The sequence below is a fragment of the Aethalodelphis obliquidens genome, unplaced genomic scaffold (assembly GCF_003676395.1).
Source record: "Aethalodelphis obliquidens isolate GAN/ISIS:26980383/991018 unplaced genomic scaffold, ASM367639v1 scaffold94, whole genome shotgun sequence".
Classification (NCBI taxonomy): domain Eukaryota; kingdom Metazoa; phylum Chordata; class Mammalia; order Artiodactyla; family Delphinidae; genus Aethalodelphis; species Aethalodelphis obliquidens.
The window spans coordinates 767,619-790,967 of NW_020838038.1; the positions used below are offsets into that span (position 1 = coordinate 767,619).

The following is a 23,349-nucleotide window of genomic DNA, read 5'->3' on the forward strand; positions in this document are numbered from 1 at the left end:
CCCGGCACGGCTAAATAGGTAAATATTAAGTAGATAAATAAATAAATAAATACCCAATCCAGTACAACAAGTCCAGAAAGAAATGTGCTGCTGTTACTGGTTATGAGGAAATTACACCCATGAATTATTAACACTTGAAAGATTACGTTTTTCCCAGTAGCTCCGTGATGGGTTTAAAAGCAGCTTTCAATGGAGCTATTCGGATATCATAATGCCTCAGAAGAACTCACTGAGTAGAGCCAGGAGGAAAAGACGCCTAACGACAGTTCCGAAAATATCCCCCCCTAAAAACACATTAAGCAGACTGCAAAGGGTTTCTGCGAGTGGTAGAACGAACAGAAAGGGGAGGAAAAGGATGATCCTTCCAAATCAGGCTGAACCCACAATTAGCACTGCCATACCGACCCCAAATGATCGATTCACCCCCTGTGTAACTTCCTAGTCTACTTCTGGGCTTAGCAGGTCCTGAAATGGCGCATCTCACACAGGGAGCGTGGGTCTCTCGGGGCCGTCATCACCTGCCCATTCTACAGGACGATAAGCAGTCCCCTCAAAGGCTGGCCGAGGAAACGCTGAGGAACTGAGCGGGTGTGTCTCGGTCATCGTGGACCTGAGCTCCTTTCCAGCCTCTTCTCACCTCTGAAGCACTGACGATCTCCTCCTACGCCAATGAGAGGTTAGACTGTGAGCTCACTAAAGGGTAGTAAGTTATTTCCAGACCCAGCACAGAGCGACGGGAGGGCTTGGCCATGTGACGAGTCTAGTGACCCTCGGGGAAGGAGTTTAGGGAAAAAGAATGAGAAGCACCACCTCTACCACACTCCCAGCCCTAGGTCTCTGTCCTCACAGTTCAAAGATTAAACAGGTTGTTTTGACATGGGTTCTCCCAGACCTGATGAGTACAAATGCAAGTTCAAGTGCAAGAAGGCTTCGTGGGAGGCGACCCCAGGAAGCACCCACAGGTAACTGAGAAGTGAGACGGAGAAAAGAAGGCAGTGAATACACAGCGTGTCTTCCAATTAAGTCGCCACTGTGGGCAACTGCAGCTCAGTCCTCTGGGGAACTCTGAGAGATGGTGTAGAACGTGCCTCAGAGCTCTCGCCTCCAAGGCGCAAGGAAGTGAGGCCACTGGTCCACCAACGCCCCGTCCATCGTTGATTGAGTACTACTTCAGAGGCAATGATTCGCTTGCACTTCTGGCTTTGCCTGTGTGCAAGGCCCAGCGCGGTCCATCAGTCAGAAAAAAAAAAAAAAGCCCTAGGCAGAGTCACAGGAGTTGGCAGTTGGCAGCCATCAGAATGAGAGGTGAGGGCTGAAGGAATCTAGCAGGGCGCCAACACAGTCTGCCGTCCAGAAGGAGAAAAGCTAAGATAAAGGTTAGCACAGAGTTCTAGAAAACTCGGAGGCGGGAGGTGGCAGGCAAGGAATCAGATTCCACTTCACAGAGAAGATGACGTGTCCACTGATTATCAAAGAAAGAGCAGAAATGAGCCAGCAAAATGTTCCAGAAGAAAAGAGTAGTATACACATTGGCCCGAAGGATGAGAAAGCCTGGCAAGTTGGGGTACAGCCAGTAGTTCAGTGTGACTGGACTGGGGTGGAATGTGGGGAAGGCAGGGAGGGACACGTCAAGTGGACAGAAGCGTATCGAGAAGGGCCTTGATTTTCATACTGTAATTCCCCTGGATTTGTGCAGCAACGTGTGGGAGAAAAGACTGATGTTTGGGAATAGTTTGTGCACTCAGACCTGGACCCTAATTCTAGGCTCCAGCGCTTTCTAGCTGCCGCTCCCCAGAGCAAGTTGCTAATCCTCAGTAAAGTACGAAAATCACTCTCATAGAGTCGCTGTGAAGATTAAATAAGATGATTCATATAAAATCTTAGCATCGGGCCTGACATAGAGCAGAACTGAATAAATGTTAACTAAAAATAAAATAAATCGACTCGCTAGATGACAAATGTGTTACTGCGGTGAGATGGGCAAACGATGGTCTCTTCAGGACGTGGCAATGGATTAACTGTGCATCTAACATGGAAAAAAGGCATCTCGATCCCTACCTCATACTATTTGCAAACATCAATTCCATGTGAATCATGGATCTAAACGACAGAGGCAAAACAAAAAAAACTTCTAGAACATAAAAGAATATCCTCACGACCATGGGGTCAGTGAAGAATTTACGAACAAACAGAACAGAGCACGAAGACCGCTAACCATAAAGAAAAGGATCCTTAAGTTGGACTACATGAAAATAAGAACTTCTGCTCACCAAGAGGTAACACTAAGAGAGGAAAAAGGCACACAACAGAGAGACGGTAATTGCAGTATCTGTAGCTCACAAATAACTCATATACACAATATATAGAGAACTCCTACAAGAAAAAAACATACAAAGAACCTTACTGGAAAGGGAGTAAAGGTCTCGAACAGGGAATTCACAAAAGAGAATATTCAAGCGGTCAAAAATGTATATGAAAAGGTGTTCAATCTCACAAGCCATCAGCAAAATGCAAATTAAAACCACAATGAGATTTTTATTAGCTACCCACAGAGTAGCTACAGTGGCCATATATACACTACCAAACGTAAGGTAGACAGCTAGTGGGAAGCAGCCGCATAGCACGGGGAGATCAGCTCGGTGCTTTGTGACCCCCTGGGGGGGGGGGAAAGGGGGGGGGGGGGGGGAGGGAGACGCAAGAGGGGAGAGATACGGGAACATATGTATAACTGATTCACTTTGTTATAAAGCAGAAACTAACACACCACTGTAAAGCAATTGTACTCTAATAAAGATGTAAAAAATAAAAATAAAAAAGACCATACCATACTTGTTCTCTCTTCATCCCCTCTTATGTGGCCTTCCTCTCCACCCCTCCACTTACACAGCAGTTAGCAGGGCCACTCATTGCTAAAAACGTACCCAGCTCAACGGCCTTGCCTCAGCGCTCATCTTCCTCTCAGAAGCATTTGACCAAAACGATTCCTCCTCCATTCCTGAGACACCTTCTCCTGGCTTCCATCATACCATGCCCTCCTGATTTCCCTTCTAGCTTGCTCACTGCTCTTCCTCAGTCTTTCTTCTCCTCTACTAAAATTCCCAAGTTGGACTGCCCTAGGCTAAGTCTTGGTCCCCTTTTCTTTACTCTCTACACGGTCCCGAGCTCCAGGGCTTCGCGTATCATCTCTACCCTTACATCTCACATCTACATCTCCAGCCTGGACCTCTCTCTTGAGTTCTGAACTCACACGTCTAATTGTCTAAGACACAAGCAGCTCAAGTTAATATGGCACAAACAGAAAAGCATTGATTCCATCCCCGCCCCCAAAGATAAAAGATCCACTCTTCCACGAACCTTACCCATTTCTGGAAATGGACCTTCTATGAGCTGTTTAAGCCAAAAACAACAACAACACTGGGTGTCACCCACAATTAGTATTATTATTTGCTCTTATACCCTGTACCCAAACCAACTGGTAAGTCCCGTCAATTCTATTTCCAAAGTGAATTCAGAATCCAAGCACTGTTCACCGTCACCCTAGTCCCAGCCACGGTCACCACTCACACTGTCTAACTGGTCTACCAGCTCCAGACTTGCCCCCGGAGCGACTTTGCCGAAGTGTGTGTCAGATCATGTCACCCCCGCAAAAACCACTCCAGCCTGTCTCAGGGCAACAGGAAGCAGCTGTCCAAGGATGAAGCAGCATGGAGAATGGTGACTCGGGTGGGAAGGCTATACAGGGGGCATGGAGGCACCCAGACACATTCAAAGGGAGAGAAAAGAGAACTTCGGTCACTTCCAGGCTCCCTCTCCCTTTGAAGCTCCCTGAGACCTTGAGCAATGCTAAAGAGAGATGCATGAGGTAGCAGATGCCACTGGTACTCCACCCACACACAGCCCCTCTCCCCTCCCCAGGCAAGCCCTGCGGACATTCCGGTACACACCATAGGCTTTTGGCATCTCTCTACCTGGCCCGGGAGCCTGCCGAGCCCACACCGGGGGCAGGCCCCAGGAGCCAGGGAGTTCATACCCCAGGTGCTCTCCATCAGTGAGCGATGGAAGTTGGTGGAGAAATACTGCAGCGTCCTCACTCCTCAGTGGGATACTTCTGAGGTGTGTGCTGGATTGAACCCCAGTTGCCCACTTCCCCACTCCCTCCCTGTGCTTCCTGGGATCCCCTCTCAAATAAACTCCTTGCACAGAAATCCTTGCCTCCGTCTCTGCACACTGGGAAGCCCAAATTAAGACACATGATACTGTGCTTTTCCTCCCGAAGGTAATGCCTTTTACGACATCAAACAGGAACAATGCCATCCTAAATTTATCTGGACAAGAGGAGAGGTCTGTGCACAAAGTATGGAGACACCATTTTTGAAAAACGTAAAAATAATAGATTTGAAGTCTATTCCTCGTATTATATGAGCCCCATCTTCATTTATTTATTCATGTATAAATATGCACAAATAGAGTATACGTTCATCAGTCATATGCACACACCAAAAATCCCCTCTCTTCTCCATTCACCATTAGTTTGTACTCCAAACAGTGAAAAGGATTATATTAAATTCTGGGTACATAACTACCCCCTCCTGCCTCTAAAGAAAAAGGGGAGAAGAGAACTCATTCTGCTCCATCGCTGAGTTTCACTTGTGAGAAATCTAATTTAAGGTGCAGTGGGTCACGCACACGCACACGCACACGCACACACACACATACGGGAGATGTATGCACCACTCAACAGTCTGCAAAACTTCCCTCCACTTCTTTTGAAGTGAAATCACCACTCACCCTGACCACACTCCCCAGATATCAGCGCTGTTGAAAGTGAAGGGCCGGTCCCTGCTGTGTGGTTTGAGGTAAAAAGGAGGCAGGATTAAAGCGCTCATTTCAAGTCCCAAAAGTAAAATACGACTTGGCCTACGGCAGTCCTAATTCTTTCCAGAACTCATCCCCGGAATTGCCCTTTTAAACAACCAGTCATTAACCCAACTCCGGGTCTTTTATAGCTGCGAAAACCGATCGCGCACATCATTTATTCATTACGCTTATTATTATTGTTATTGCAGAAAAGCAGCGAATTCCCGGGGCGGGGTTCAGAGGGGTTTATTTTTGGGGGGGGGGGTAGTGCGCGAACGGGGCGGGGGGGTCGGTTAGGAGGCTGTGCGGGTTGCGGGACTGAGGTGCCCGGAAGTCCCCGGGGAAGGATGCCGTGAGGGCGCCCCCGCCCCGCGCGCTCCGCGGCCACCGCCACCGGCGCAGCTGCTGCAGCAACCGGGGAAGCTTCTTATGTAAGTCAGAGCCGCTGACATCACCTTCGCTGCGAGCGTCGCAGCCGCTGCACTAGGCGCCAAAGGACCGGCGTGCTGGCTTACGGCCCCCGCCCACCGTCCGGTTGTTCCTAAATGACTCCAACGCCTCCCGATTTAGCCAACCGTGTGCCAGGGGACTCTCCTGAGCGCCAGGATGACATTTATTGGGAGCCCTGGGATGTCGCAAGAGTGAAGTTAACGGGCAGCAAAGGTGTCCAGGGGTCTTGTACACACGGGTGAATTTGGACGACATTCCACGTTGGGGGAAAGGGAGGGGGGCGGAACCCCTCCGAGAAGATGGCACAGACAGCCATTTAGTAGGAACCCTGTTCTGTTCAGGACAGAAGAGATGCCCAAGGGTCTCATCGATCTCCCCAGGGCCGGGGACACTCCTCCATCCACGCCCCTCCCAGGCCAGAAGGCTGGAGCAGAGCTCTTCGGAGTTCACTCCGGGAGGCGAATGGCGCCGCGCTACGTCGCACACAAACGCAAGGCACAAGTTCGGGGCTTGGTGCAGCACGTGAGGTCACAGTAAGAGGGACAAAAACGCCACGGCGTTGCAGAAGCCCTAAGAGGACACTCACTGCTCCTCGAGCGGCCCAAGCACGCACTGGGGTGGGGGTGGGGGGACTACAGGGCTCCGGGATGGGCTACTGGAAACCACAGAAGTTGCACCAACCTCCCGCCCCGCCGGGGAGGGACCGAGAAATCGAGCCCCAGAGGTGAATGACAGGCCCCCCTGTCTCCTGTGTTCCCATAAATGCTCCCTCTCAGCCCACGGCTGCCTTCGAGTCCCGAGACTGCCCCTTTAACTTTCTCCCCTCCGCGTCTGCGTCCCTGCCCCGAACTCCGGGAGGCCTGGGGTGGGTCTCAGGGGAGGCAAGCGTAAGGTGCAGAGCTGCAGCAGGCGCGGCGCCGGGATTGCGGCGACCGCGGAGGGCGCGAGGGTGCGGCGCCGACGCGGAGCGCCGGGCGGGCGGGAGGACGGCGCGGGTACTCACGCACTGCCTCCTGCTTGGGGTCCAGCGTGCCGAGCACGCGCTGCACGCCACCGAGCTTGCCCTGCAGCGCCCAGACGCGACGGTGAGTGAGCTGGATGTCGCTCTCGAGCTCCTGGAAGAGGCTGCACGCGTGCCGGGCCACGTCCGAGAGCTGCCGGAGGACGCGGGCCAGCGCCGCGTTGCTGACCGCGCACAGGTCCAGCATGAGCAACACGGCCGCGGCCGCCGCCGAGGACGCCTCGCCGGCCGCTGACGCCGCCTCCAAGACCCCTGCCGCGCTCTCCTCGCCCGCCGCGGGCGCCTCTCCGTGCGGCGGCAGCGCCTGGTCGGTTGGCGCGGGCAGCGCGCGGGGCGCGCGGGGAGGATCCTCCGGCCCCGGCGCCACGGCCTCGTCCCGTCGGCCGGGCAGCTGCAGGGGCGGCGGCGGCGGTTCAGCGCTGCCTCTGTTCGCGTCCTCCGCCGGGTCAGGCGCCGGGCGTCGCTGCCGGCACAGCCACTGCGGCTCCACGATCCGCTTGGCGAAAGGCATCCCGCGCAGCCGGGCCGCGACTTTCTGGTCTCCTCAAAGCGCCCCGGGCGAGCGGGGAAACGGGCGCGCCCACCTGGGTGGAGAGGGGTTAGGAGTCGGGCAAAGGCGCGTTCGGGGAGTCCGGATACGCAGGGGGCTCCTCGCTCACCTGGCCTCCTCCTCGTCCCCGCCCTCCCCTTAGCAAATCAGTCCAGCCGCTCCTCCTCCGCGTGCACCGTTCCCTGAGGAGGATGACAAGCGCGGGGCACAGAAATCCCGGGGCGCGCCTTGGCTCTCCTCACTTGCTTCCAACCCGGGTCGGCTGGCTCAGCTCCATCATTCCTGCGCTCGCCGCCGCCGCCCCGGCCGCTGCCGCCGCCACCGCCTATATAAATGGGCGTGTGTGTGTGTGTGTGTGTGTGTGTGTGTGTGTGTGTGCGCGCGTGTGTGTGTGTGTGTGTGCGCGCGCGCGCGCACCCGCGCGCGCGTGTGTGTCTGGGTGGGTGGGTGTGCGCGCGCCTCAGTTTGAAAGTACCCCGGCTCAGGCCTCTCCCCGCGCGCCCCTCGGCCGCTCCGGGGAGCAATTGCGCCCGGGATCTGTCTCCCTCTCTGGGCTGGGAGGAGGTTTCGGAAAGGCGCTTTGAAAACCCGGAGAGAGGAATCCGCCTCCAGCCCAGGCGCAGGAGGCGGCGCGGGGGCGGCGGGGCGGACGCAGGGCAGGGGAGGGGAGGGGAGGGGTGGGGGGAGAGGCCCGGGCGAGCGGGGCGCAGCGCCCTGTGCGGCCGCTGGGAGTCACTGGTGGCCTCGCCTCTCCAGGCTTGTTCTGATGCAAAGACACTTCCTCGCATCCGAGGGGTGAGGATTGAGACTGTCAGCGCGGTGAGGGCGGGGAGTCCTCAAGTTGGGGTTGCCGGTGTGGGTGGCGAGCGCAGAGGCAGGAGGGTGGGGTGCTGGAGATGCGGCAGATTTGACGTGTTGGAGCAAGTTGCTTCGCCGAATTCCAGCTCTGAGCAAGTCCTTTGAGTTCTTAGCTGGGAAAACTGGGCTGCCCCTTAGAGTGCCCTGGGCTCTGTGAGCGCTGTGACACAGCTGGGGAGGGTGACGGGGCGTGGGCACAGCTTGGGGTGGCCAGAGAGGGCAGGACGCTATTTATACCCCTTCCCGGGCATCCCTCGGCCGGCCGCTACGCTGGGCCAGGTCCCTATAGAACATCATGAATGAGACCCAAACCACCCGTGAGCAAAACCCCCAGAAAACTGCTTGCAAAACTCATTGACGCGTTCGGTAGGATAAGCCATATTACCTCCCTGTCACCCTACTCTGCTGATCAGACACGGGAATGTGAAAGTTCTCCATCAGAGAGCTGATGGTTCACAGAAGAAAGGAAGATTTTCCCATTTGGTTAACTGAAAGGTATAAGTTCTAAAAAGGCATGTACACTATTTCGATTGCCGCAGTCGAAGGCTGGATGCTGTCAGCCTAAAACCCAAAAGAGAGTTCGAGAAATGTTAATAAAATGCATGCTTTCATCCCTCCAAAAAGAATACTGTAAAAATATTTTTTATTTTAAAGCCACAAGCCAGATCTGGGGAATGCAGACTTCATTTCACGTGTCTAACGAGAACATGGAAAAAATATGTTTTATGGCAACAATAAAGCCCTCCAGACCAGTGGTGGGGCCCGCCACTCGGCACTCTGGACTGGCCCATACTTCAGTCATAAAGGCTTCAATAGACCCCCCTCTCCTATTCTACCTCAAAATATAACATTTTTGGCGAGGGAGTGTGCTTGTTCATAAAAGATCCAGGCTGGGGATTTGGGGGTAAAAGGTCATGATGTCTGCAAGGTACACATAAGTGTTTCAGTAGCAACAAGAAGAGTGATGATAATAACGTATCTGGAGACAAAAGAAAATATGACAAAATAGGTAAATACCGAGTCTAGGTAAAGGGCAGATTGGGATTCATCGTACATTTCTTGCAACTTTAAATTTGGGTTTGTTTCCAAATAAAAAGTGGGGAAAAAAAGAATATTTTGGAAAAGGGTCTTTTGGGAGTTGTTTTTTCATCTCACAAATCTAGAGAGCTTAGAGCTGGCTGTTTTCAAATCTAGCTTGACTTTTTTAATATGTTCACAATTCCGAACATGAGTTCTGCTAGGTAGCCAAGCCACGCGCTCCTCCCTAAACACACTGAGGCAGAAAGAACAATGAGGGGTATTTGAAGGCCTCCAGTTAGAGGCCCTTGTGGCAAGTCTGCCCCACTGCTCACTGCCCCTCCCCCGGCACTGCCCTAGTCCCAGCGTCCAGGGGTCCTCTCCACCAGACAGAGGTGATTGAAGGGGAGGATGGAAAAATTCCACGGGAGGGGGAGCCCTCCTCTGGGCCCAGGAGGGGTAGGATTCCACGGGGTAGTTAAGTTCTACCACACGCTAGCTACCTTGCTGTCTGCCCCAAAGTGGCCAGCAGAAACTCAAGTCGACATCTCAAAACGATTCGAAGTACAGTTCAGTAGTGTAAAAAGAGAAACTCTTTGTAATCTCCTGGCCTCCTGGTCATGTGCTAATAAAACCATGTGGGAAAAATAAAAAGCTCTGATTGTGGTTTTTGATCTCCTCCGTTCTCACTGCCCCTGGACCCTCTTTGGTAGTCGGCAGGGACCTCTCCAAGGTCACTTCAGTATTTTATTTTTGATGGCTTTGAAGGACAGCTTTCCTTTCAAAGTCACCAAAAATAAAACGAATACTAATTAAAATATGCATTAACACGGTGGGCTGATGTGTTTCTCGGTCCACTGGAAGGTGTGAATAAAGGCACTTTTAGAGAAGTGATCCTTAAACATCCGAGACGCTGCCTAAAAAACTGTGCGCTAGCCTTGTTGCAAGGGCCGCTTCAGACCACCTGGGGGCCTCACTGTGCCCCTCCCACTTCAAGCTCCACCCTCACCCTACGCCCACAGCTTCAGTTCGGCTGCTACTTTATAGACCCGAAGCATTTAAATCATGTCGTGGTGATGGGGTGCACGAATATTCTTCGTGCTGATGAATTTTCCATACATCCAGGAGCTGTGTCGCTCTTACTCAAATCCCGGATTGCCCCATTTGACTCCGAGTTTTCCCACAAAAAGCTCTGATGAAATCGAGGTTGACATCTGAAGCCAGACTGTTACATCTACTTATGTGTGTGTTGATCTCTGGAGATCACATACCCACCCCCCACACCATGTACACGTATTTATCACCATGAGCTTATAGCCAAAAGGGAAAAGAAAGGCAGCATTTAAAAATGACCCCATTGCCTAATTCCGGGCAGTCATTCATGCAGCTCAAAGGCCAGCACAATTCTCCCATAAACTCGAATGTTCGGTCAGTATATACCCTTTGCCATTGTAAAACGAACGAAGTATCCTGTGTCACCACGCCCCACAGTTACACTCCTGCCTGCTGCAGGCCAGCGGGGACAAGGTCTTTGTTGAAGGAAAGGACTGGCATTGAGAAGCCACACAGCCCCTCCGCCCTCAGCCTGGCTAGGCTCCGGCTAGCACAGAACCGTTGTCAAGCAACCTCTGGAACCTCACAAGCAACAAAGCAGAGATTCCTGAAAGTTCCTTCACCAAAAATGTCTGTTCTGTTTCAAATATTCCAGCATAGACACTGCACCGCCATTATTTATACTTGAAAAATATTTCTTTTGTCCAAGAAATTCCGGGAGACACACGGGCTTGTTAGCATAATCATGTAATTACAGTGGCTGGAGTCGCCCTTCCTTCACCCAATTGCACCTATTCCTCACTGAATCACTTTAATTCACTCCGAAAAGCCCTGCCGCCGAGTAAAAAGCTGTTAAATAAAAAACGTTTTCAGTAATTTTATTGGGCAAAATTATGCGCCTCCCATCCCAACCCAAGTTACCCAAACCATTTCGCAGATAGAGAAATCTATCAAGTTTCCATAAGGAAAAAGCAACAATTTGAAAGTGAATGAATGTAAACCATAAAACGTAACGTGAAAGTATCTTGTAATTGGAGGTGCCTTACACTTGCTAGAGGCAGAAGCACAGATCTCAGAGTCTGTAGCAAGGGCTGGAGAAGAAAGGAGAGGCTGCCATTCTTGGGAAACTACTGGAGAGTCATACGGTTCACGTTCAAGCAGAACACTTTTTGGAGCTCATCATTATCCTATACTCAAACTGTACCCTCGAATAAAGTTAGAGCACAGAAAAACACCTTGAGGGCAAACTAAAAGCTGAAGATGAGAGAGCCGTGAAACATATGGGAAGAAGACATACGCACAACCAACAGAAAGGCTGCAGAAGATGTTACTGGCCCCTCTCTCCTCCACATCAGTGCTCCCAAGGAGGTTCTCCCCAGTGTTCCGTTAGTTGCTGAGCTCTGAGATTCACCAGCTCCCTCTCTCCTTTAGCTGTGCTGGGTCCCAGGAGGAAGCCGGCAGCCTGTGCTTCTTTGCCATACTGTGGGGGGGGAGCATGCTTTCTCCCAGATCTGTGGTTCGCACCGTGAACGTTATGTCCAAAGCCTTCATGGCTTCGTTTTTGAAACTCAAAAGTCCAAGTCCTTCTAGTTCAAGAACCTTAAATTTGGTCTCGTGTACCCGTGTTCCCAGGAACCACCGGGGGAAAAAATTCACTAAATATCAAAATGTGAAGCCACCGTACAAATAAGTTCAGGTACCTGCCTGTTGACAACTATCAAGTGTATAGTTTCCTGGCGGGGAAAAAAGACTATATACCACTACAAAAGGGTTTCCTTTGTTTTAGTTGGTGCTTTTCTTCCTCAAAAAATCCTCATCTAGTCCATTAAGTATGCAGGACAGAGGTTTTTCTCTGCATTTTACTGGCAGGGAAACATGGGGAGAAAAACAATGATGCTATTAAATGGTTTTCCCAAAATGCCAAAGACAGCAAATCCAAAGATTGTTCCAACCAGCCTTTTTATCTTCCCTGCAAAGAACTGTTGATTACTCACATTGTTTCCAATGGGAGAGATTTTGATTTCTTTCTTATCTTCAAAAATCCTAGCCTCACATTTTACAACTGAATATAATTTTAAACATGCCAAATCTGGATCTAGTCAGAACTGCGAATACATCAAAATAACGGACAGAGTTAAAGCAGATGGAGCAAACAACAAGGGAGTTTCATTCACTTATTCGTTCCTCTGGTTATGCAACAAACATTTACCGGAAGCTCTATTTACTGAGTGCAAACATTTATTGGGTGCTCAGGCCTCTGTTTGCTGCCAGGGATATAAAAGGAAAGAAGACACAGACATCGCTTTCAAAGGGTGGAGTCTAGTAGGGTAGATAGACATGTAAACAAACAATGGCAGCGCAATGCCGGCAAAAGCTGTAATAGAGATAGGAATTAAGTGCTGCCCAGAATCCCAGAGCGATTAACACTGTCTGGGGGGAATACAGACTGGAGCAGGGATTCTAAAAGCAACATGGGTTTCAGGGCTGCTTCTTACAGCTTAGAAAGGAAAGACTGAAGCTGAGACCAAGCATCACCACATGGTTAAAAGCAAAACAGGGTGGCCAAAACTGAGACCCTCCAACCAGCTGCAAGAGAAGATGAGCTTTTGACTAGTATCATTAAAGGGCATTTCCAACAAATCTTTTCCAAATCCTGCAAACCAGTTGGTAGCAGAAAGAATGTGGAAATTATGTTGCTTTTTTTTTTTTTTTAAGCTGACATGAAATGTTCACTCTTTGGCAGGGCTCCGTTTAGAAAGAGGAAGTGGATTTTTAATATATTTACTATAAAGCGAAGTCTTCGATTGGGTAAAATGAACCACAGTCTCTGGAGCACATGGCGCTAATAAAGTGAAACAGCCATTCCCCAAGGGTTCGTAAGCTTCCCGCCTCCCCACTCCCTGCACCTCCTTCTTTTTTTTTTTTTTTTAAACTGTTCAGAATTTGCTCTCCAAGCACCCTTCTGTGATGAAAACACCCAGTGCTGGCCTTGACCCACAGGAAGTGCTTTGGACTGTGGTGGTCCTGAAATAAATCAGCTCTTTCTGAGAGGACCCTGAGGGAGCGAAATCTACAACTCACATTATCAGTCTGGGATTGAGTCCTTGGGAACGGCAGAGGCAGCACACTTCAAACTTTATCAAGATCGTCGTGCTCATTAAGGAAGTGAAATGAAGCCAGATTTGAAGGAAAGCGCTGGAGTAATTACAGAGTTATGAAGATTTAAAAGCTATGTGCCTGGGCACGCAGAGCGCAACGTGTTTCCTTTGGGTTCAGAGACACCGCAATTACAGGGCTTAGGGGTAGCAGAGCACCGAATTAGAACTCCCCATTAGTTTGATTAATCACCGATGTTAAGTGCAGGCCCTGGAAACGGCTATGGCTCAGCCTGATTTGTGTCTCTTCCTCGCCTCCCCCTCCCCATTTTCCCCTCTATTTCCTTTACGAGATCAGGGGGTCAGGGAAGAATACGAACCTCGTATAAATGATAAGAGACTGGGTGCAAGCAAGTTAAAACTTCCTGAAGCTTAATGATTTCCCTACGTCGGGGTTGCCTTTGCCAAGACTTGTATAATAGTGTGTTCTTTCTGCCTTCCAGGCTGTTAAATGGTAATGGTACAGCAGTGACATGTTGGTAAATCTAACAAGAAAACCAGAGAAGAAAGTATTTTATGGGGGTGTAGAACAAGTTAACACCCCCATAGGAAGCTCATCGAGATAATAATATATGATATTGCATTCGACGGGCTATAACAAACAAAGAAAACCCCCCAATATCTAGCCGATTAGCAATGATGGGCGAGAACCCGGCTCTTTGGAAGGAACTGTTAACACCCTTCAGATAAAACTGGCTTATAAACCTACTTGCAGAAATGGTGTCTGGCCTGGCAAAATGCTGCTGCTGGTGTGAGGTAGGTATTTTGGGGTCAGGATATTTGACTTGGTGATTCCACATCAATATAACCAAAAAGTACCGCCAATTTTTTTTATGAATGGGGAACACAAAGGCTGAAAAAGGTCACTGCACTAATTCAAACCCAGCACGACCACTCAGAGAAGGAACCCTGTAAAGAAAAATCCACAATTCTCGGCACAAAGGTACTTCACTGGACAGGCCAGTCTTTAAATCGTGCACCAAAACGACCCTTGGTGGGAAAGGTGATTCTGTCGGCGGGAGATTCTGAAATAAAAAATGTCACTGAAATTTACTTCCGTGGCCCTTTTCATATTTGCGCGTGAACTGCAGGGCTCCTGGGATCAAACAGGAGACAACCGACCAGCCGTGCCTCTTAAATTATTTTTCCGGAGGTGTTTTCTTTCTCCACCTCAATTGTAAAGATCCAGGAATAACAGCCCAGTGAACAAAGTAGACATTTTTATTTCTCACCCTGTCTCAATGGTCTCATAGTGGGTTCACTAGGAATCTGGAAATAATGAAAGCTTCTCCGTGGAGAAACACAAGACCCACCATCAGAAACGGCAGCTCCTAGGAGTCGCCTATAGTAACGGCAACAGCAGCAGAAACATTGCAGCAGTCCGAATTTCCTCCTTAAAAGTAAAAGAAGAATTTTAAAGGTGACCGTCATCCACACTCACTAGTGTACAGATGGAATGTCAGGCCACCAAGACAAAAATAAAACAGTTGTCCAAGAATTCTGTTGGGGAAAAAAAAGGGGGTAAGCGAGAGTGCCTGGATTATAGGCTCATCTTGATCTGTTTTGAAACATGTTTCAAGTATTTCCTATGGACTTTGGGAAGAACTTCAGCCCTGGTTACTAGGAAAGTCAACATAAAAAGATGGGGAAGGAGCAAAAGAGAAAAAAGGGATTTGAGGTTTTTAAGTTATTTTCCATTTTTATTTGAATTTTGCCTTTATCTGCTCTCGAGAAGGTGTTCATTTTGAACCACTCATAGCCTTGCTCAGTTTTGCTACGGTGACAGACACTGTCATCAGCCTCCCCACTCACCCCTTCTCCTTTTCTAACAGAATCTCCATTTTGTTCCGGGTGGCAATGGCCCCAGCCAACCTCCTGCCCATCCTAGACACCCTTGCATTCAGGATTGGCCAGATGATGCAGTCCTGGACAGGCTTCCTTCTTCTTCTTTGGCCCTGGAGAATGGACTCGAGGGTGACAGAGAAGGGCTATCCTGCGACTGTGACATACATGAGGATGAAAGCAAAGGGATAAGGCTCTTGGAATGTAAACGATGGAGCAGAGTGCTGCCCCAGACCCAGCCTCCCCCACTCCAGAGTTCTTGTATTGTGAAAAAAATAACCCTGTATTCGGGTCAGCTACTACACATGGTCAGATGCAGTTCTGACCGACTGGATTACCACTTCCTTACAAAGCATTGCTCTAACATTCAGAATACCAGGGCTCAGGATCTTCCTCATTCATTCATTCCACAGGTGTCATTCAAGAAACAAATACTGTACCTACTACGTGTCTGTGACTCTTCCAGGAAACAAGGAATCATCTTTGAATGAAACAAAACAAAGACCTGCCCTCAAGGTGTTTCCCTTCCAGTTAAACAGCATTAAATAATCATCGTCCAATAACAAAAGTTTATGTATTCAAAAGATGGTTCTAGGGCTTCCCTGGTGGCGCAGTGGTTGAGAGTCCGCCTGCCGATGCAGAGGACACGGGTTCGTGCCCCGGTCCGGGAAGATCCCACATGCCGCGGAGCGGCTGGGCTCGTGAGCCATGGCCACTGAGCCTGCGCGTCCGGAGCCTGTGCTCCGCAACGGGACAGGCCGCAGCAGTGAGAGGCCCGCGTACCACAAAAAACAAAGAAACAAAGAAACGAACAAAAAAAGATGGTTCTAGTCCAGTTCTAAGATAAAGTACTAGGGATGTAATGTACAACCTGACAAATATAATTAACACTGCTGTATGTTATATAGGAAAGTTAAGAGTACATCCTAAGAGTTCTCATCACAAGAAAAAACCTTTTTTTCTATTTCTTTACTTTTGTGTCTATATGAGATGATGGATGTTCACTAAACTTACTGTGATAATCATTTCATGATGGATGTCAGTCAAATTATGATGCTGTACACCTTAAACATATACGGTGCTATACGTCAATTATACCTCAATAAAACTGGAAGGAAAGAAGATGACTCTACTGGGTTCATATACTTAAAATAATAAAAAGAAGTGATGTCTGGAGCGGATGATGCTGAGTTCCTTCCAGAATTCCCTCACCTGGCTGGAGCACCCAGCCCCACACTGCCGTGGATGTTGGCTGCAACGCGCTCCAGAGGATTTCCTGTATCTCACCAGAGCTACCGGGGAAGTTACATCCCTCCAGAAGGGCAGCCCATGGCCAATGACTCATTGGTACAGTGTGGAACACACTCTGTGCCAGTATCCACACCCCAGAGCTCTTTGTAGGCTCAGGCTGAGGCTGCCTTGTCCTGAACCCACATCTTTGCTTACCCTGCCAACGCTGCTTCCCTCACACCTCAACTCTGCTCCCTCACTACATCATCTGCACCAAACACTCCCCACCTCAGGCTCTGCTGTTGAGAACCCTACCTAAGACAGGGTCTGCCTCCAGTCTTCTTTAATTAATAAAGAGTATAATGTTTTCGTTTCCCCCATTTGAACAAACTGTCTGAAAACTTTCTTGTTTGAATTAAGGTTCATAGATATTAGAGGGGCTGACTTATAACTCAGTTTATTATTATTCAGCTAAATACAGCTAGCCACCATGTTGGTTCTGACCAGTACAACATCCTAATTGTTCTAACAATAGCAAACCATTTAAGTTTCACCTTCAGTTGACCACCAGATAAGAAAAGACGCATAAAGCTTCTTAATGTTGAAAGAGAATTTCATGAGAAGTATAAAAACAAGAAAAGTTATGAAAATTTCCTCTAGACCAGTATTCAACTGATCCAAATCTCATGCACACATCAGGATGTTGCTGGTACCTCAAAAAATAATAAAGTATCATGATGATTATATCCATCTTGCATTTGTATTTATTGGGAATAAATAGTATGCACGCTATGATTTGTTATACTCATAAATAATAGCACCAAAACTTTCATATTATGTCTTAGTCTGCTCAGGCTGCCATAACAAAATCCTATAGACGGGGAGACTTAAACAATAGTAATTTATTTCTCACAGTTCTGGAGGCTGGGAGTCTGAAAGGGTGCCTGCATGGTTGGGTTCTGGTGAGGACCCTTCTCCTAGCTTGTAGGCTGCCTTCTCGCTGTGTCCTCACATGGTGGAGAGAGAGGGCTTTGGTCTCTTTCTCTTCCTATAAGGGCACTAATCCCCTCATGGGGGCTCCACCCTCATGACTTCATGTAAACCTAATCACTTCCCAAAGACCTCACCTCCAACATTATTTTTAAAAACCCCCTGGGACTGCCCTGGCAGTTCACTGGTTAAGACTCCGTGCTTCTAATGCAGGGGTGCAGGTTCGATCCCTGGTAGGGGAACTGAGGTCCCACATGCTGTGCGGTGCAGCCAAAAGTAAAAAAACAAAACAAAAACCCAACAAATATGTCACGTATAAAAAGCACAAAATGAAAGAATTATTAAAATCATGTCATGAAAATAGTTTTTGTCTATTTTGATGCCTGAACATTAAATTTTCACTAAACTTAATATACATTCAGTCTAAAACCACATATGAAACAATATATCAATTTAAAATGAATTTGTTGACATTCTTATATAAGCAACTTAGGGTCAATAAAATTGGGTCACTTGTTAAATAGAAAAATATCAAAATTTATCTTTATAGATTTTGAATAGCGTTAAAATTGCTTTAAAATGAATTTCCTAGTATAACTTTTAATTATCTGTTAATCCAAAATTAAACAGTATTTGCTTAAAATCAGATATTTTATCATCCACTATATAAAAAAGATAAAGTGATTTTTTTTTAACATTTTAAGGGACTGAAAAGATGGCAGGTCACTTTCAAAGGGGTTCAAGTGTCCATAAAATGGAAATGCTGAAATAGCTGCTCTCTGGAGTTGCATATGGTCTGAATAACTATGACTGTCCTGTCCTAAGTTGAATTGGGAGCTGCAGCGTGCCTGGGGACCTTTATTTATCTGCCATTATATTAGTAGGTAGTAAGATAACAGTACTTAGGTAATTAAAAACAGGACATTTTCCCACGCTGCCCCATTCTTTTATTGCCCACCTCTAAGCTAACTCCCTCGTTGGTCTCCTACAACTCATGGAGCCTTCCTCTGCCCTAGAACGTGTCTTGTCGTACCGTATTTTTTTGAAACAAGAATACTAGACTTACTCAAGGAAAAAAGTACACTGGGATGTGAAAATGAACCAAACGATACAAGTCTCTTGACTGGAGAAACCCTGAACTGAGTTTATGGATTCTCCAGCCCTAGAGATATTTTAGAATGTCTCCAAACTCAACATCTTGGTGTTTAAACATTCAAATACCTAGAGGGAAGGAAATGAACTAAATGACCCTTTCAATTCTAAGATTACAAGTTTCCAACCACTGATGCTCAATATTAATCCAGGCCAAGCTCTTGCACGCTGCTTGATTACCTTCCATGTTAAAATACATGAAATGCACATTGTAGACAGTGTCTAGACCACAAGCACAGAGCACTGCGTACAGTGAAGATAACCAGAGAAAACTGTGATCTGGAAGATAAGAAAAGATACCCAAATCAAGTTTCCGTTTGGACCAACTAACTCGTCAGCTTTACAACAACTGGTGTGGTTTTTCCCACCAGAAACACAGGATTCCATCTTATTAAAGCTTATTAATAAGCCCATCTTATTAAGCCTTATTAAATCTGTATGACCTTTCTTCCTCCTTAGTCTCTTTCTCCCACGCATGTCAACTGAGTGGCTAAAGCCTAGAAGTAACTGACAGGTCTGCCCGTGCACCGCCAGAGCTCTGCAAAATCCCCCCCTGGGCAATTCTTTGTAAATAGAGGTACTGATCTATTTTAAAGATAGTATATTGATTAAATACTGTATTGAGTTACAATACCTAACTTAAGTACTTTATATGAGTTCTTTGTATATTAATGTTGACATCTATTTATTATATATGCTGCAAATAGACAAAAGCAAATCCAATTCTGTGCTACTGAAGGGCGGTTTCCTTTCCTCTTTCCTCACATTTTAAGACATCCTATAGTGGATTTAAGAAGTTGTCACTGTAAAGAGTTCAAATGGTATGAAGTTCGCCCCCCATGGTTAGGGTAGCATCCAAATGGTGGCGCCGGGGACTCAGAATCTCTTTCAGCACAGCACTCTCTCTCAGGGATTTCAATGACGTTCCCCGGGCAAGCTACTCGTCCTTTCTTATCTTGCTTCTCTTTCAAGTCATAATTCCTATCTTTACACATGGCAGTTCCGAAACCAAGCCTCAACCAAGGGGCTTGGCGATTTGGGAATGAAATGAACCACCCAGTACTGCAGTCTCCAGCACGATGCATTTCTGGGAGAAAATGACTCCTATAGCCTTTTCTCCATCACTGTCTAAAATGGTTTCCTTGGTACACACAACTGGAGGTTTGTCCATTTCAAATGACGCAAAGCAAAGAATCCTCCCTAAACCTCTGGAGTTATTCTTCTGTGGTGTAAGAGACTCATTAGGCAACGGCTTCCCGGTAACCAGTCCCAAATACATTCCCGTTACTTACTTTCTCCCAGTGCCTCCACCCACCTTACAAAACTATTTCTCTGCCTTCAGGGTATACTTCTGAAAATGAACACACGCTGGTTCTTACCACGGTGTGGTCCCAACCCAACACGAGGACGTGCTCCTCTCCTCCCACAGCTGCCACTATTTCTGCACATCTGAATTCAGTAAGGTTTTCTTACTTTTCTCAATAATTTTCTATTAGATGCAGTATGAGCAATAGGGGGTTACCTTGGGCCTACTTCAAGATTCAATGTGGTTCTCAACCTTGTCTGCACGTTGGAATCACCTGGAAAGCGTTAAAAAGGATCGATACCTGGCTTCCTATCACCAACCCCACCAAGAAGGTCTGGTTTAACTGGTCTAGGGTGCAGCCTGGGCATCAGAATTTTTTAACTCCCCAGATGGTTCTAATATTCAACCAAGGCTAAGAATCAACTGGGGTGAGGAGACTTGATCTAAATACTGCCACTAATTCGCTCTGTAGCCTTGAGCAAAAGAAATATTCAGTTAACCAACAGGTATTCCTTGACAGCTTGTTGTGTGTAAGACAGTGCTAGGGACCTTATCTCTCCAGTTTCCAAGATAAGTGAATTGGACTTAACAATTTATTCATTCATTTGGCAAAAAGTATAGAGTGCCTACTACCTCCCAGGCACTGTGCAAGGCATCAGGGGTACAGACTCGATGGACAGACTCCCTGCCCTCGTGGAGCTTACAGTTTAGTTGGGGGAGGCGTGACCATATACAAGTAGTGAAAATTAAATAGCAATGTCAGATAAAGGATGGGAGGATAATGAGAGGGGCTGGCAGCCAACATGGAGGCAGTGGGGAGTAGGGTGGAGAAGGGGGGGATGGAGAGAGGTAGATAGGTTCCAGAAAACGTCAAGGAGATAACATCTCCAGGACTTGGTGATGGATATGATATAGGGATGAGAGAGAAAAAGGGAAGAAGGCCAATTCCCAGGTGCCAAGACTGAGGGGTCATTCACTGGGGCAGAATGTGAGAAAAGAACCTTAGCCACCCCAGAAGGTTGTGAGGGTCCAGAGCCAAAGCACGTGAAACTGGGGCAATGAAACCAACCCCCATCTCAGACAGCGATCAGGGCAGAGGAGGGACCTTGGCTACGAAATGAAATGGCTCTCACAAGTGGTCATTTCAGTCCCTGGGCTGGGTTTTCATATAGCTAGAGGGGAGTCCACTGAAGACCCTGTTGCCACAGGCCCGGGGGAAAGAGTGGGGGGTGGGGGGAAAGAGAGAGAGAGAGAGAGAGAGAGAGAGAGAGAGAGAGAGACAAGAGCCACAGCTACTGCTGGGTAATCTGAAGAGTAAACGCATGTACGTCCCCCGCACCTGGGAGGCAGATCTGGAGGAACAGTGAACAGAACACCACTGGTTGACTGATTCACACGGGGGGAAAAGGTCCCACTGGGGGAAAAGGAACGTATCCTGGTGTGAGAACAGCTCCAGTGGATAAACATTTCCAAAAGGCGAGAGGCAGAGGTAGAAGGAGGGTATTCCACAGAAAGGAGCCGACTTGAGGGCAAGGGAGCAAGCTCAGGAACCGGGGTCTGCCTCCAAGAGTCCCCTCGTGAAAGCTTAAACTCCTCGCGGCTTTCCGAGGTTTCACAGTCTTTCCTTCACATATGGTTTTTCCCCTCTGATGCTCCTCAAACCTTGAGCACAGACTGACAGAGCCGCATAAGGGTGTGGCTCTGCAAGGGCGGAAAGTGAGAGCCGGGCCTTCCAATTACTTCCTAAAGCTCCCAAAGATCCTTGCAGAGGGAACAGCGACTTACCAAGGGGAAGGTCCTCCCGAGCGGCGGACCTCCACCCCAACTGACGTTTGCAGCGCCCCCTGGTGGAGTCTGGAGTAACACACGACGCAGAGAAGTGGAGCGACGCCGGTGGACAGCTTGAGAGGCCGCTGGGATTCAATCCATCCCTTTCCCAAATACGGTGGGGAAGCAACCCTGAAGAGTGAGATGGAAACTTCCATCTGATGTACAGAGGCAAAACACCAGGCACGGTGCCTGGTTCAGAGTTGGCAATCAGCAATTGGCAGCCATGATGGTGATTATGATGATTATGATGATTGAGATTCAGTTGCTATAGATATCCCGTGGCCTTAAATGATCCCAGAATGTTTCACAGAGTAAGAAGTCCCGCAGGCTCAGAACAAGTAGATTGTAACGTGGAGGGTTTAAGGACAGAGTCAATAATCCAGCTCCACATCCATCCTTAGCCTTTCTTCCCAGCAAGTATATGTTGGGCTGCGAGAGAAAAATCAGAGCAACACAGAGCCAAGAGGTGGGGTGGGGATGGAGAGGAGAGGAAGATAGGGCCAGTCAGGGTCCCAACAGGAAACAGATGGCATATTCAAATGAGGGTGATTTGAAGAGGGTTCTTTTACAGAGGGACTAATTACACGTTGGCAGCGACCAATGGCAGTGGGTGGGAAAATGCGGGAACTCGGGGCAACAGGCAGCAGAGCTGTTACCACCCCTAGGCCTACAGAGGTGAGGGGAGAGAGGTTTCCAGAAGAAGAGAGTCACGCAGGCTTCCCTGAAAGAAGCAGTGGCCTTAGGTCAAGGGACAGAGTCAGCCCAAAGAGGCAACTGAGCAGAATAAATGTCTGGACCTTACTGTCCTCCCACCTTCTGATCTACTTGCAGAACTCCCCATAATTTAAACCCACCTGGAAGTCTCTGCACAAGGGAACCCTGTTGACATAATCCACGTAGTACCCAGGCCACAGAGCAGGCTGGAGAAGGATGGAGACGCCAAGCAGCAGACAACTGGCCCGGGCGATGAGGAATACCCAAGGCTGAAGGCAGGTATCCCCACGGCCGCCCCCCCGCCCCGCCCCCCGCTTTTGGCACGTTCGCCTTATGCCACTTTGCTTTTACAAAAGACCTACGTCAATACCTGTTTTCCCTAACCGAAAGAAATCCAGAGAGGATTCTTTTACGAAAAAGGTGAGAATCGAAAACAGCACTCAGCGTTTGTTTTGCAAGCAGCCGTTACAGAGGCAGCGCCCATCCTGAGCAGCGAGAGGGGCCCCGCCAAGCTCCTTCCCGGGAACCGCGCTCAGCATCTCAGCATCCAGCCGCCAGAGCTTTCGCCTGTGTCTGTGAGCACCTGTGCTGTATCTCGATTTCTTTTGTGCATCCCTTAGCAAGATGTGTCCTAAGGTAATCGCTTCTTTGCTTTACGCCATTTTTTGCTTATGTAAGTTTTCGTAGAACACTCTACTTTCAGATAGTGGGGAAATCTGTGATGGGTTCTTTTGGGGTGTGTGTGTGTGTGTGTGTGTGTGTGTGTGTAAAGATAAGACCACAGGCCCAGCAGCAGCAGGATAGGCTGACTATCTCAGAAATGATGATGGGTTTATATTCACCATCAAACCCTCTCTCCGCTCTTGGGGCAAAAGATAAGGCTCATTTTGAAAAGAGCCACACCCAGGGGTAGGAGTAGGAAGAGAAAAGCCTGGCAAAGAAGTCAAGTTCCCCCGGGGCTGCTGACAGGACCACAGGGAACTACATAGGGTACTGTCGGGGCAAGAAAAGGTGCCAGGGTGGAGGGACAGAGCAGAAGGGCTCATAAAGGAAAACAAATATTGGGCAGAGAAGAGCGTGGACTAGAAGGTGGCTGTACAACGTGTAGTCGGAGTCTGTGATAAAGGGCCTCGGCCTGGAAATCGGGGGTGACATGTGGGGGGCAGGGAATGGGGTCCAGTTGAGATATCTCATTTTTCATAGTCCAAGACTCCACTTCCTTCTCTTTTCACCCAATGTCCTCCTGGAAGATGGACAGAGCTTTCGCTAACACAGCAGTGTGTGTGTGTGTGTGTGTGTGTGTGTGTGTGTGTGTGTGTGTGTG

General features: G+C 48.5%; 1 protein-coding gene across 1 annotated transcript in view; it reads right to left on the bottom strand.

The window, feature by feature from the left end:
- NHS (NHS actin remodeling regulator) overlaps positions 1-7,510 on the bottom strand; it is a 349,152-nt gene extending 341,642 nt beyond the window's left edge. The window contains exon 1 of the mRNA XM_027095754.1: positions 6,311-7,510. Coding sequence (XP_026951555.1) covers positions 6,311-6,839 — 529 coding nt within the window. The 5' untranslated portion in view covers positions 6,840-7,510. The remainder of the gene's footprint in view (positions 1-6,310) is intronic.
- Between the last annotated feature and the right edge of the window lie 15,839 nt (positions 7,511-23,349).